Source organism: Salmo salar, chromosome 03, assembly GCF_965601325.2.
Source record: "Salmo salar chromosome 03, fSalSal1, whole genome shotgun sequence".
NCBI lineage: Eukaryota > Metazoa > Chordata > Actinopteri > Salmoniformes > Salmonidae > Salmo > Salmo salar.
The window spans coordinates 11,091,247-11,107,500 of NC_138293.1; the positions used below are offsets into that span (position 1 = coordinate 11,091,247).

Below are 16,254 nucleotides of genomic sequence, written 5' to 3' on the forward strand. Positions count from 1 at the left end.
GAACCTATTAAGTTAAACCCTGAAAGTTCCAGAATGGGTTGAAAATGGCAGCCATATTGGTCTGGGAGAAATCCAAACAGTCTAATTGTAATGAATGGCAGTAGAGGCCTCTACTCTAAAAAGGCATATGATATATCAGAACTTGTGTAATAGAATTATTGTCAACCTAATACATTTTTTTATATAATTGTAAATACATACTTATATGGGTTTTATACACATTTTCTGTACAGTATAAATATGTAAACAGACCATAAATGTCTCAATTTTAGTTTTCTTGGAAAGCTGTGAGTGCTATTAAATGATACGATATCAGTATTTGTTCTATTTACAACTTGTCCAGTCATCAACTGAATGGCTGTGGATTGACTGCATTTTTTAAATGAAATGTTGGCATATTGGCAGTTCATTTGAAAAATGTATGGAATCATTCCTCTAAAACTGGCTATCTAGCTAACAAACATACAATGTAGATAAATTCTTCCAATTCATTATTTTACACAATATCTTATCACAGCACTGGCAAACCATGGTTGACCAACCCCCTGACCAACATGGCTGACCTTTATCAAATCAAATCAAACTTTATTAGTCACATACACGTGTTTAGCAGATGTTATTGGTCACATACACGTGTTTACCAGATGTTATTGGTCACATACACGTGTTTAGCAGATGTTATTGGTCACATACACGTGTTTAGCAGATGTTATTGGTCACATACACGTGTTTACCAGATGTTATTGGTCACATACACGTGTTTAGCAGATGTTATTGGTCACATACACGTGTTTACCAGATGTTATTGATCACATACACGTGTTTAGCAGATGTTATTGGTCACATACACGTGTTTACCAGATGTTATTGGTCACATACACGTGTTTACCAGATGTTATTGGTCACATACACGTGTTTACCAGATGTTATTGGTCACATATACGTGTTTACCAGATGTTATTGGTCACATACACGTGTTTACCAGATGTTATTGGTCACATACACGTGTTTACCAGATGTTATTGGTCACATACACGTGTTTACCAGATGTTATTGGTCACATACACGTGTTTAGCAGATGTTATTGGTCACATACACGTGTTTACCAGATGTTATTGGTCACATACACGTGTTTAGCAGATGTTATTGCGGGTGTAGCGAAATGCTTTGTGTTTCTAGCTCCGACAGTGCAGTAATATCTAACAAGTAATATCTAACAATTTCACAATATATACCCAATACACACAAATCTAAGTAAAGGAATGTAATTAAGAATATATAAATATATGGATGAGCAATGTCAGAGCAGTGTAGACTAAGATACAGTAGAATATCCCATCATAAGAAGGTTAATGTTCATTCTAGTATTATAATTCCTAATTCTATAGGCCAGACAAGGTCTTCATCTGTTTGTTGCTATGTAGGGCTGTTATGTAGGGTTGTTATGCACTCTCTACCTCCCACCAATTTGGGCGCATTCATTGTTTCTCATTATTTACATGTTTCATTATTAAAATGTATTTGCCCTTTGTTAAATATTTATCAATTCCCTGCTAAACATCTCACCAGTAATTAATTTACTGTTTAATCCTTGTAATTTCCTAGTAACATTACTAGATATCTAGAACATAGAAGTTACATTGGTCATTTATGTTCATTCATTCATTTCAATCACATTATTTACCATTCAAATTATCTCGGAGTGGAGACGTTGTTTACAGAGTTCACAAACAACGCTACATTTGTGAGAAATATGTTTCGGTTTATTTTATTCCATTGAAGGGTTTTTTGCAAATGTACTTCGATTTATTTTGTTTGAGCTACACAGTCATACTTTTAACTTTGAAAAATGTGGTTTTACGTCTAACTGAATGGATATTGAGTTCGTTATTGTTTCTCCGCTGAAGGTGTTTCTGTGCTGGGTTTTTAAAAACATTTGTCAGCTATAATGAGTGTGTGTTGTTTTTTTCTAGTGTGCGTGTACTGGGAAGTCCATGTGTCACTGTGAAGGAGTCAAAGGCAATAAGGTAACCAGAACACCACCACACAGCTTTGAGACTGTATTGATTTAGAATCAATCAATTTCATACTAAATTAGTTATGCTTCATGATCACTGTTATTTCTCCCCATGATCGACACACACACACACACACACACACACACACACACACACACACACACACACACACACACACACACACACACACACACACACACACACACACACACACACAGGGAGAAAGGGGTTGTGCAGGAGAGATGGGTCCACCTGGGTTGGTTGGGCATCCAGGCTCAGAGGGTCACCCTGGACCAGTGGGGCCAAAGGTAAGGTGCCTGTTATCATTCTTTACTGTCCTTTCCTAGGAAGTGTAGAACTTGCCCTTAAACACAGATCTAAGATCAGATCCCCCATTCCTTAACCATTAGGGGGATGAACAACTGTCTGACCCTGTTTCAGTGGTTTCTAACCTCTCCCCTGTATCATACCATGTACTAAAACCAATTAACACACGGATGTTGTTCTGACTGAATTGTCACATCTTAGATGTGCAGAGACTTTTGCCTTCATTGCTACTACTGTGAATGACCTAGTCACTTCTGTAACTGCTACTTCTACAGTCACCAATAGTTACTACTACTGCACCTTCTTTCTGTTACGGAACCCAATAATTAGCCTACACTTTGTCTAGGGGTCTTAGGCCTAGTTAACTGGTCAGTAACCTAATTTAAGAGGTGCATCTATGTGAGAAATCAGTGTATGTGCCCAGGGAGACAATATATGTACAAAAAGGAAAAATACCAAAGGCATGTCCAAACTAAAGACAAAAACAAAGGAAAGGCCTCATGGCCACCAAACAAACCAAGCAGCCTTACAGCTTTACATCTTACCAGCTGCTACTATGACTGACCATCACCTTCATTGGCAGCACCTGATGTGCTTATCAACAAGGCTCAGCATCTGGACAAGGTTGCTGCTGCCCCCTGGGGGATGGAGTGTGGAAGTGTATCCTGTCAGCGTGTTTGCCTAACTGTGCGCTAACACAGACACTGCCCACTACACAACACTATCATGAAAAATACTTTGATACAAGCAATCACACCATTTTTCTTCAGGAAATTATGTTTTCTAATTTGAATTACTAGCTATCACAACATGCTCCTCGCCCTCCGGATGTATTTAAAGTTTAAATGGCGATTCTACTGTAATTACAATAGGCTACATCAACATTAGTTTCCATTCATACAAAGTGTCGGGTAAATTTCCACAGTAGATTTACCGTGGTAAACGAGGAAATACATCATTTCTATTGTACAGAGAACTTGTCAAATAGATAAATCCCTCTTAGTCTGTTCAAAAAGGACTAAGTTGTTCCGGTGATAATACCAACCAAGAAGGGGAACATATCTCAAAAGACTTTGGTTGCAAGCAGGACTAAGGTCACAACAACCATCATCTTTTAGGGAACGGTAATTAGGTGACGAAATAATGGTTTCAGAGAGATAAAGGAAGAGGCGAAGCAGGACGGATAGCTGGGCCTGAAATGTATCTTCTTCAGCAGGTGGCGTATTTTCATATTTGTCGCTCACAAAGCGAGGAGTTTTTGTATGGAGGTCAACGAGAGAGTGTTGAATTTGGTTAACAAAAGATGTAATGGCTTATTTGATCAAATAAAAGTTTCTTAATGCTTACGTTATTACGAGTGTACTCATATAAGTAGGAATAAGTTGCAGACGCACAAATATCATACCCCCAAGACATTTTTAGGGAGGGGTATGATATTTATGCCTCTGTAACTTTCTCACTCATCATTATTCACGATTCATTCAAGATTATCCGTAATCATGGTAGCATCCACATTAGATGTGTTTAGAAACATATTATATTGTTATTTACAATAAAAGTGACTCCAAAATGACACAATACATTATTTACTATTCATTTCTATTGGGCACAAAATAATCTGAAACACAACCAAAACAAACAGCAAATGCTTCCAACAAATGTGGTCACACACTTGATGTAGTCATTGCGTGCTATCAATATGGAACCAAATATTTTACTTTTTACTAATTTAATACACATATAAGTGAATTTGTCCCAATACTTTTGGTCCCCTAAAATGCAGGGACTATGTACAAAAGGTGTTGTCATTTCTAAACGGTTCACCCAATATGGATGAAAATGAAAGATGACAGTTTGCACTTTAACCTCGTCGTCATTGTATCATTTCAAATCCAAAGTGCTGGAGTACAGAGCCAAAACAACAACAAAATGTGTCACTGTCTCAACACTTTTAGAGCTCACTGTGTGTCTATCAGATTCCAAAACAACAATGTCAATGTTTTGGTTGAACAAGAAACCACCAGCAGAACACATCAGACGTCTAAAGAAACCACCAGCAGAACACATCAGACGTCTAAAGAAACCACCAGCAGAACACATCAGACGTCTAAAGAAACCACCAGCAGAACACATCAGACGTCTAAAGAAACCACCAGCAGAACACATCAGACGTCTAAAGAAACCACCAGCAGAACACATCAGACGTCTAAAGAAACCACCAGCAGAACACATCAGACGTCTAAAGAAACCACCAGCAGAACACATCAGACGTCTAAAGAAACAGCCCTCCATAATAGTCCTGTGGACAAGGCCTTACAGAGTGAGAACGGAAACCTGAACCTGTTCCTACACCTCTTTCTCAGCCTCACACCGGAGTCTAATCAGACTCACTTACGAGGCCTTCTGAAAACAAAAAGGAGGCAACTGACAAAAGCAATGAGGAAGCAGTCAAGTACGTCAAGGAGAAGATCAGGGAGAATCCTTCCAGAAAGGTGAATCAATCTGTTCCACTGTCTGAATGAACTAAAAGACCATTCTCTAGTGGAGGAGATCCAAAGCTACTTGAGCTCAGGAAGTCTCTCAAAAGTCAAACTGTCACCTGGTCAATGGTCACCTCTGGTCCTTGTGTTACTGACTTCAGAAGAGGAGCTGGATGTGTTTTACCGGAATAAATACTCTAGATCAGAGGAAGGTCGTCTTAGGTTGCTGCCAGTGGTCAAAGCCTCCAGAACAGCTCTGTAAGTATAAAGATTTTTTTTTAAAATGTAATAATTTTCTCTTCCTCCCATTCTATACCAGATTAGCTTGTCATTTGTCAATTAGCTTGCAATTTTCACCTGGAGACCATGTTGATCCAATCAGGGAGATAGTGTATAACGTTCAATCTCCATTTCTCTGTGAAAGGTTTTGCCAATAGTATCAATCAACACACTGCACCTGCCACTGTATTGTGTGTGACCATATTGTTTTGTCCATTGTCTAGGCTGAATGGATGTAACTTCTTCTCAAAGCGATGCTGTGAAGCGTTAGTCTCAGTTCTCAGCTCGAAATCCTGAGAGAGCTGGACCTGACTGACAACAACCTGCGAGATTCAGGAGTGCAGCTGATCTCTGCTGGACTTGGGGATCCTCACTGTAAACTAGAGACACTGGGGTCAGTATTCTCCCGACATGGCAGTGTATTCCTCTGTATTCCTCTATATATTTCAGTGTAAACTTAAATGAGTAACACCAGATATAAAGTATGTAGAAAAGATAATGATACATTTTTAAACAAGATCATCTTTGATAACTAACAATCACCAAAATAAAAACAAGACAGTCAGGGAGAATGTAAAATGTCATGTCATGGGACCCGCATTGATTTTGTTATGTTTGAGTCACTCAGATAGCATAAGAACACGGCATAAGACATGGTAAAATGTGTAGAATTGCAGGAAACTAGCTTTAAAACTGTAACATTTTCTCTCCGCCCATGTCAAAATGTGTAGAATTGTAGGAAATGAGCTTTAAAACAAGGTGACTTCATAATAAAACTATGTTAGACATGGTAGGTTGTACTTGGAATAAGAGAGTACAGATCGGTCTATTTCTGAGTGTGGAAGGCTTTCTGCAGGTTGTCCTTCTGTTTGGTCACAGTGGAAGGCTGTGGTTTTCTGGCTTCAGCACTGAAGTCAAACCAGTCACTGATAAAGCTGGATCTGAGCTACAATCACCCAGGAGACTCAGGAGTGAAGCTATTTTCTGCTGTGCTGGAAGATCCGCACTGTAAACTCAAGAAACTCAGGTAGAATCGCATCTGTTAGTAATACAGCCCTTATAGTTCCCAAACTTACGACACTTTCAGCTGAATCTATCCCTGAACGTAATTCCAAGTTGCAGTATTCCAAAATAGCTTTGAATGAAATGCCATCAAATATATTTCAAATGTTACTTATTTTAGGCAGGTTAGTAGTGGAAAGATTGAGCAGATAGTTTTGTATTGTTTGTGAACAGACAAAAACATGCCCTCTGAGTTCAGTGTGGACCATAATGCTAACAGTGTGGACCATAATGCTAACAGTGTGGACCATAATGCTAACAGTGTGGACCATAAGGCTAACGGTGTGGATCATAATGCTAACAGTGTGGACCATAATGCTAACAGTGTGGACCATAAGGCTAACAGTGTGGACCATAATGCTAACAGTGTGGACCATAATGCTGACAGTGTAGACCAAAATGCTAACAATGTGGACCATAATGCTGACAGTGTGGACCATAATGCTAATAGTGTGGACCATAATGCTAACAGTGTGGACCATAATGCTAACAGTGTGGACCAAAATGCTAACAATGTGGACCATAATGCTGACAGTGTGGACCATAATGCTGACGGTGTGGACCATAATGCTGACAGTGTAGACCAAAATGCTAACAGTTGGGACCATAATGCTAACAGTTGGGACCATAATGCTAACAATTGGGACCATAATGCTAACAGTTGGGACCATAATGCTAACAGTGTGGACCATAATGCTGTGTGTTATTTGAAATCAGCACTTAAGAAATGTAAGTCTTGGTTGCATTGAGGACCAAGATAATAGTATTCAAATATTGCATTTGTAACAGCTACAGCTTCCCAAACAATTATAGTCACTTATTAAACATAAAGTTCTTATATTATAAAAGTCTACATTTTTAGATGGAATATGAAGAAAAACTAAATGTTGGGCATTATTCACTCATTATCCAAAACCGTATTTATGACCTTTTATAAATGATGGTGATCAGTTTGTGTGTCTTCATCAGATGCCTGTGAGTTGACACTGGACCCCAACACAGCAGACAGAGACGTCTCTCCTTCTGAGGAGAACAGAAAGGTGACACGGATCGAAGAGGAGCAGCCTTATCCTGATCACCCAGACAACCTTATCCTGATCACCCAGACAACCTTATCCTGATCACCCAGACAACCTTATCCTGATCACCCAGACAACCTTATCCTGATCACCCAGACAACCTTATCCTGGTCACCCAGACAACCTTATCCTGATCACCCAGACAACCTTATCCTGATCACCCAGACAACCTTATCCTGATCACCCAGACAACCTTATCCTGATCACCCAGACAACCTTATCCTGGTCACCCAGACAACCTTATCCTGATCACCCAGACAACCTTATCCTGATCACCCAGACAACCTTATCCTGATCACCCAGACAACCTTATCCTGGTCACCCAGACAACCTTATCCTGATCACCCAGACAACCTTATCCTGATCACCCAGACAACCTTATCCTGATCACCCAGACAACCTTATCCTGATCACCCAGACAACCTTATCCTGATCACCCAGACAACCTTATCCTGATCACCCAGACAACCTTATCCTGATCACCCAGACAACCTTATCCTGGTCACCCAGACAACCTTATCCTGATCACCCAGACAACCTTATCCTGATCACCCAGACAACCTTATCCTGATCACCCAGACAACCTTATCCTGATCACCCAGACAACCTTATCCTGGTCACCCAGACAACCTTATCCTGATCACCCAGACAACCTTATCCTGATCACCCAGACAACCTTATCCTGATCACCCAGACAACCTTATCCTGATCACCCAGACAACCTTATCCTGGTCACCCAGACAACCTTATCCTGATCACCCAGACAACCTTATCCTGATCACCCAGACAACCTTATCATGATCACCCAGACAACCTTATCCTGATCACCCAGACAACCCTATCCTGATCACCCAGACAACCTTATCCTGATCACCCAGACAACCCTATCCAGATCACCCAGACAACCTTATCCTGGTCACCCAGACAACCTTATCCTGATCACCCAGACAACCTTATCCTGACCACCCAGACAACCTTATCCTGATCACCCAGACAACCTTATCCTGATCACCCAGACAACCTTATCCTGATCACCCAGACAACCCTATCCAGATCACCCAGACAACCTTATCCTGATCACCCAGACAACCTTATCCTGATCACCCAGACAACCCTATCCTGATCACCCAGACAACCCTATCCTGATCACCCAGACAACCTTATCCTGATCACCCAGACAACCTTATCCTGATCACCCAGACAACCCTATCCTGATCACCCAGACAACCCTGTCTTGATCACCCAGACAGCCCTATCCAGATCACCCAGACAGATTTGAGTTCTGTCAACAGGTGCTGCGTAGAGAGGGTTTGACTGGGTTCTGTTTACTGGGTGGTAGAGTGGAGGGGGGCTGAGGTTCAGATAGGAGTGGCTTACAGTGGAATCAACAGGAAGGCAGTGGGTCCTGAAAGTGGGCTCAGTTACAATGATAAGTCCTGGGGTCTTGTTGGATATGATGACTGTTTCACTGTCAGATGCAAAAACAAACTCACTACCTTACCTGTCCCCCCCAAGTCCAGTTCTAACAGGGTAAGACAGTATCTGGACAGTATCTGCACCACATTCACTGGGCCCCTTGTCCTTGTGCCAGGTAGAATTGTCTCTGTTTCCCCAGTCGCAGGAGCTCTACCTCTATAACGTTATACTATACATGATATCTAATGGCTATTCTTTACAAATGTCATTTAACATTGTCTGAACTCTGTCACTGTATGTGGTCTTCATTTGTTTGTGTAATATGTGCTAAGTAATAGCATATTGTAATGTTGGCAATATAACTACGTTGTGTGTGTGTGTGCGTGCGTGTGTGTGCGTGCGTGTGTGCGTGCGTGCGTGTGTGTGCGTGCGTGCGTGCGTGCGTGTGTGTGTGTGTGTGTGTGGGAGGGAGGGAGGGTGGAATGATTATGACACACGTGTTCTACAGGAACTGCACCGTACAGTGAAGACCTAGTTTTCTTTGGTTGATCGTTAAAAAAATACATTGATCAATGCCGTTAAAACATATTTTTGGGTGAACAATAATTTCCTTTTTTTTTTTACAGGTATTTAGCATTTATAAGACTGAACACTAGATCTCTTTCTTAGGCGTAAGACTTAAATGTTGGCAGTTACTAAAATATGACAAAGGGCGCTTCAAATATCACTTTTCCTAAGATGATATCCCCTGTATTTGTAGTGTTCATAAGACACAAGGCTTAAACGATGTCAGTTACTGATACATGAAAACAACTCGTCAATCTGTAACACTGCAAACCCCTTAGTTCTACCCCAGGAAGGGATGAACGTGTAACGAGGGTGTGTGTGTGTGTGTGTGTGTGTGTGTGTGTGTGTGTGTGTGTGTGTGTGTGTGTGTGTGTGTGTGTGTGTGTGTGTGTGTGTGTGTGTGTGTGTGTGTGTGTGTAATGTGGTTAATGCAGGGCATTGTTCTGATCCACAGTAATCCATCCTCTTCTCTCAGGCTAAGGTAGCACACCATGACTCGTCCATGTTTTTGGGGACAGTAATGTGTGAAATCACATCTGAATCATGTTTTAATTGTCTTTCCCAGGGAGATGTGGGCCCTCATGGACCTCCAGGAACAGATGGCAATCGGGTAACTTTCCACAAATGTCTTTGCTGATATGTAAATGGTATATGTGTGTGTGTGTGTGTGTGTGTGTGTGTGTGTGTGTGTGTGTGTGTGTGTGTGTGTGTGTGTGTGTGTGTGTGTGTGTGTGTGTGTGTGTGTGTGTGTGTGTGTGTGTGTGTGTGTGTGTTTGCTGTATATTTAGTAAAACTACAGTCCTGTTTATTTCTTCAGGGACCTGAAGGTAAAGAAGGATTTTCTGGGACACCAGGTCTACAGGTAAGAGTGTGTGTGTGTGTGTGTGTGTGTGTGTCTGTGTCTGTGTCTGTCTGTCTGTGTGTGTGTGTGTGTAATATTCACTTGACTCTTCTAATAGGGCATCCCAGGCCTTCAAGGACCAATGGGCCAGCCAGGTTCCCCAGGATGCAATGGGACAGAGGTGGAGTAACAATGGCTATTGTCCCATAAATCTCTCTCTATGTGAACCTGTCTGACAAAAAAAAAAGGTATCACCCCAAGCTATTCAGATGTAGACAAGACTTACAGATAGTCACACACTCTAGTTAGACAGCAGGATCATCACTACCGTCTAACTTCACATAGTATCACAATCATCCCATATAATGGCACCCTATTTCCTAATATGGATCAGACTAAGTGTCCACTGGTAAAAGGTAATGCATTATGTAGGTGTAACGATGTACGCTGAGAGTCAGGAAGCAAGTTCAGGGACTGAAAACATTTAATTAATAAATGGAACAAAACAAGAAACACAAACAGAGCACTGACAAGGAACAGGAACAATGATGACTGGGGAAAGAAACCAAAGGGAGGTTTTTTATTTAATCAGGCAAGTCAGTTAAGAACATTATTATTTACAATGACAGCCTAGGAACAGTGGGTTAACTGCCTTGTTCAGGGGTAGAACGACATATTTTTACCTTGTCAGCTCAGGGATTTGATCTTGCAACTTTTTGGTTATTAGTCCAACACTCTAACCACTAGGCTACCTGTCGCCAGGTAGGTAAGCCTAGTGACATATATAGGGCAGGTAATCAAGGAGGTGATGGAGTTCAGGTGAGTGTCATTATGCACAGATGCGTGTAACGCTGGTGACAGGTGTGCGCCATAACGAGCAGCCTGGTGACCTAGTGGCAGGAGAGGGAGCACACATGACAGTAGGGTAAATAGTGTTCCACGTAGGAGGTGGCGCCACATTCATTCTGAGTGATGTTAACAACATGTCTCCACAGGGTGAGAGAGGTCCTAATGGTCCAGCTGGTCCCTGTGGTGGTGATGATGGATTAAGAGTAAGATGGATGGATACACAACTTTTTTTTATTTGTGTGTTTAACTACTCTGTCAAAATATGTTTTTATTTGTCTTTCTTTTTTTTTCTTTTTTTTTAGGGTTTACCTGGAGCACCTGGACCAAAGGTAATCTCGCCACCTCTTCTTCCTTCTCCTGCTCATTCCTTCTTCTTCGTCATCATCACCATCATTGTCATTATAATTATCAGCAGAATTAACATTTTGTGTGCATGTGTGTGTGTATGTGTGTGTGCATGTGTGTGTGTGCAGGGTGAATCCCAAATGTTAATTGGGATTGGACAGCCAGGGAGACCTGGACCCCGAGGAAGGGACGGTGACCAGGTAACTCACAGCATCCCATAATATAGCATCACTCTCTTCCTCTGTCTATCTTCTCCTCAAGCTTCAGTTCCATCCTCCACTTCCTCTATACTTCCTAGTCAACCTTTTTCCCAATCCAAAATGGACCTCTACTTCCTGCACTTGTAGCGATCAGAGAGGTTTTGATGGGTGTATGTGTAGCAGAAACTCACTCCTCAGCCTGCCCTGAAGTGTTGCCCCTTACGCCATTGAAGAAGGTCTTAATTGGTGGCACGTTAGGTTGAAATGCTCCAGGAGGGTGGTCACGTGTGTTTGCGAGGCAGATGTCCCGAGTTTTGAGCCAGGTATGAGCCCGATCGGAGGGAAGAGGTATTCACTAAGCAAGCGATATGGTAATACGGATCACCTTGCACACTGATAGGCAAGATGACAGTTTCACTATGAAAACACTAATCAAATCCTCTTTTCCCACCAGATGTGTCCACCAAACAGATTTTTTTTTCGCGTATAAAAATCAGTGTGTGATGACATAGTGCACGCAAAATGTAATTTTTCACTTACGTTTTCATGTACCGAATAAAAAATCAAATGTTCAATGTGTTTCCAATGCATTTTCAACTCTACCGATAGTTTGGTCACAAACTGTTGCGTTAAATAGAAAATGTGCCTCCTCTGGTCTTGGCATGTGCTCTCAAGCCAACAGCTCGCAGATACAGTGTGGGTAGGTTGTGAGGGTAGGCCGCGAGGGTAGGTTGTGAGGGTAGGCTGTGTGGGTAGGCTGTGTGGGTAGGCTGTGAGGGTAGATTGTGAGGGTAGCCTGTGAGGGTAGGCTTTGAGGGTAGGCTGTGAGGGTAGGCTATGAGGGTAGGCTATGAGGGTAGGCTTTGAGGGTAGGCTGTGAGGGTAGGCTGTGAGGGTAGGCTATGAGGGTAGGTTGTGAGGGTAGGCTATGAGGGTAGGCTGTGAGGGTAGGCTGTGAGGGTAGGCTGTGAGGGTAGGTTGTGAGGGTAGCCTGTGAGGGTAGGCTGTGAGGGTAGGCTGTGTGGGTAGGCTGTGAGGGTAGGTTATGAGGGTAGCCTGTGAGGGTAGGCTGTGAGGGTAGGCTGTGAGAGTAGGTTGTGAGGGTAGGCTATGAGGGTAGGCTGTGAGGGTAGGCTGTGAGAGTAGGTTGTGAGGGTAGGCTGTGAGGGTTGGCTGTGAGGGTAGGCTGTGTGGGTAGGCTGTGAGGGTAGGCTGTGAGGGTAGGCTATGAGGGTAGGCTGTGAGAGTAGGCTGTGAGGGTAGGCTGTGAGGGTAGGCTGTGAGGGTAGGCTGTGAGAGTAGGTTGTGAGGGTAGGCTGTGAGGGTAGGCTGTGTGGGTAGGTTGTGAGGGTAGGCTGTGAGGGTAGGATGTGAGGGTAGGTTATTCTACATGATGAGGTTATTATTATGGATAATTATTGAAAGGATCCACAAACTCATTCCATGCACTTTCACCACCCTGTAAAATTAATCTGTGAGAGAAAAATTACATATTTACCTGATTTGTTTAATATTAATAGTTAACAATGAATATGTTTAACAATAGACATTTATATTCTACCAATTCCTTTTAGCTCTCAGCAGTTGGTCTAGGCGTATAGTCAAGGACATCCTTGGCGACTCTGGTTGGAGATAAACTTGAGGAACAGAATAGACCTGTATTTTTTCCAATCATCTTGGCTTCTGAGTAACTTGGTCACACGGCATAAGACAAAGAGCCTCTGAGAAGTGACCACAGTTCTTCAGTCCATCCTGTTCTTCTCATATCTTCCAAGGGCACAGCTGCTTGGAGATATGAGGTGAACAGAGGCTGGCTTGAACATCATTGACAATTCGATCAGCAGAAAGGAGTAACGTTATCACTTGTTTGCGCGCTATGACCTCACACACCCGATACACATAGCCACGAAGAAGAAAACAACCTAGCTTATGATGCCCCGATCTGCCAGGATATAGACATTAACCCATCTGTCTGTGGTGTCTTCCAGGGATCCTATCAGAGAAAGACATTAACCCATCTGTCTGTGGTGTCTCACAGGGATCCTATCAGAGATAGACATTAACCCATCTGTCTGTGGTGTCTCACAGGGATCCTATCAGAGATAGACATTAACCCATCTGTCTGTGGTGTCTCACAGGGATCCTATCAGAGATAGACATTAACCCATCTGTCTGTGGTGTCTTCCAGGGATCCTATCAGAGATAGACATTAACCCATCTGTCTGTGGTGTCTTCCAGGGATCCTATCAGAGATAGACATTAACCCATCTGTCTGTGGTGTCTTCCAGGGATCCTATCAGAGATAGACATTAACCCATCTGTCTGTGGTGTCTTCCAGGGATCCTATCAGAGAAAGACATTAACCCATCTGTCTGTGGTGTCTCACAGGGATCCTATCAGAGATAGACATTAACCCATCTGTCTGTGGTGTCTTCCAGGGATCCTATCAGAGAAAGACATTAACCCATCTGTCTGTGGTGTCTCACAGGGATCCTATCAGAGATAGACATTAACCCATCTGTCTGTGGTGTCTCACAGGGATCCTATCAGAGATAGACATTAACCCATCTGTCTGTGGTGTCTTACAGGGTGTCCGCGGTGTAACAGGACCGACAGGACAACAAGGGGACGTTGGACCCCGTGGTGCCATTGTGAGTGAATTATTGCGCCTGGTCTCAACTGTGTTATAAATGTTTTATGCTATATTAATGTATTGTGATGTTTGTCTTCTTCAATGACATGTTCACAGAGATGACATTGGATTGCATCTTACTGTGCAGTACTGTACTGCTCCATGAAGGTTTTGTAACAGTCAGTTCTCTGGTGTTAGTGTTGTTGATGTACTAGGTATAGTTATGTCTTGACCTCTTTCCTTGTTCTTACTACTCTCTATCTAGGGATTGCTAGGTCTACCCGGGGCCCCAGGGTTAAAGGTAATAGGTCACAGTGTGTGTGTGTGTGTGTGTGTGTGTGTGTGTGTGTGTGTGTGTGTGTGTGTGTGTGTGTGTGTGTGTGTGTGTGTGTGTGTGTGTGTGTGTGTGTGTGTGTGTGTGTGTGTGTGTGTGTGTGAAGGTGGCTCAGCTGTGCTGTAACTGATGTTATTTGCTGTAGGGTCAAGAGGGACGCAGCTCCAGTATCCCTGGCTCTTGTGGTCCAAAGGTAAAGACACTACTTCACTGTAACTCACATTATGTGGTACCATTCATTCCATGTGTCACTCCCCTATATCCCTTATTCCTCATATTATCTCCATAAACTGAGTCTCTCAATTCGAATGCTTTAAATGCTTACTTTTAATTCTTGATTATATGTAACATTATATTTGCTAAAGCTCATAACCCTACATATAATTTATACCTATACAGCATCCAATTACTTCAAAATTGTGTCATTGAATGTTTTTTTATGGAGTAGGCTATGTTTTGCAGTCGGCAAGACTACACCACCACGTGGCCAGTCTGTGGAGCTGTACTTGAAATATGAAGTTGGGAATGCTTTCGATGTGTGTTTTTCTTGTTTGAATTTACATGTGTAACATAATGTGAACGTGTGTCTTCATGTTTATAATTATCTGTACTAACCCTCCCTACCCTCTTGGACTAGGTTTCTCTCATTTAATGAGTCATTCTAGCATCATGATGTCATATAACTAGCATACAGGTGGATTCCATTCCAACGACAGGATATATGTGTGACTGGTTCCCTTTTCTCTCGAAGGGACACCAAGGGCCCCCTGGAGTCCCGGGACCCAAAGGGATCAAGCTATATGCCCATGCTCCCTCCGATTTGAAGGTATGGTCACACCAAGTCTGACCTAGGTTTAAATACTACACTGAACAAAAAATAGAAATGCAACATATTTCATGAGCTGAAATAAAATATCCCAGAATTGTTCCATATGCACAAAAAATGTATTTCCCTTCAATTGTTGTGCACAAATGTGTTTACATCCCTGATAGTAAGCATAGTGTAGCATGTCGGGATAATAAAAGGCCAATCTAAAATGTGATGTCTCAAGTTTTGAGGGAACGTGCAATTGGCAGAGCTCTTGCCCGAGAATTGAATGTCCATTTCTCTACCATAAGCCGCCTACAACGTTGTTTTAGAGAATTTTGCAATACATCCAACTGGCCTCAGAACCGTAGACCACGTGTAACCACGCCAGCCCAGGACCTCCACATCCGACCTCTTCACCTGCGGGATTGTCTGAGACCAGCCACCCGGACAGCTGATAAAACTGAGGACTATTTCTGTCTGTAATAAAGCCCTTTTGTGGGAAAAAACTCATTCTGATTGGCTGTGCCTGGCTCCCCAGTGGGTGGGCCTTCCCAGTCATGTGAAATCCATAGATTAGGTTCTAGTGAATTTATTGAAATTGACTGATTTTCTTATATGAACTGTAACTCAGTAAAATCGATGAAATTGTTGCATGTTGCATTTATATTTGTGTTCAGTATAATTTGAAATCGTTCAAATATTTTGAGCATTTGCTTTTGCTTGCCTGGAATGTCAAGTGGGTGGGGTTTGCACTTTTGGGACGTTTCTATTGGTTTCATTGCAGGCAAGCTCAATCAAGCACAATGCAAAGTTTTGCATGAGCTAGCTTTTTAGTGCCTCTAACTGTGACCTGATAATAATCAGATCAAGGTTAATATTGTCATTACTGTGATGAATCAAGAAATACTGTGTGTCTGGAGTAATGTTACTATCTAATACTGTGATGTGTGCAGTAATGTTACTATCTACCCTTCAGGAAATCTGTACAACCAATCTGAAAACCTTGCTGATTGG

The 16,254-nt window shown here is 42.2% G+C and overlaps 1 protein-coding gene across 2 annotated transcripts in view; it reads left to right on the plus strand.

Annotated features, from left to right (window-relative positions):
• LOC106598248 (uncharacterized) overlaps nt 1-16,254 on the plus strand; it is a 71,925-nt gene that overhangs the window by 11,832 nt on the left and 43,839 nt on the right. For both annotated transcript variants that reach the window (XR_014391837.1, XM_082973258.1), the window contains exons 2-13: nt 1,974-2,027; nt 2,237-2,326; nt 9,794-9,838; nt 10,046-10,090; nt 10,188-10,250; nt 11,065-11,121; nt 11,221-11,247; nt 11,392-11,463; nt 14,052-14,114; nt 14,361-14,396; nt 14,575-14,622; nt 15,181-15,255. Coding sequence is in view for 1 of the 2 variants with exons in the window: in XM_082973258.1 (XP_082829384.1) it covers nt 1,974-2,027; nt 2,237-2,326; nt 9,794-9,838; nt 10,046-10,090; nt 10,188-10,250; nt 11,065-11,121; nt 11,221-11,247; nt 11,392-11,463; nt 14,052-14,114; nt 14,361-14,396; nt 14,575-14,622; nt 15,181-15,255 (675 nt within the window). In the remaining variant the exon portion in view is untranslated. The remainder of the gene's footprint in view (nt 1-1,973; nt 2,028-2,236; nt 2,327-9,793; nt 9,839-10,045; nt 10,091-10,187; nt 10,251-11,064; nt 11,122-11,220; nt 11,248-11,391; nt 11,464-14,051; nt 14,115-14,360; nt 14,397-14,574; nt 14,623-15,180; nt 15,256-16,254) is intronic.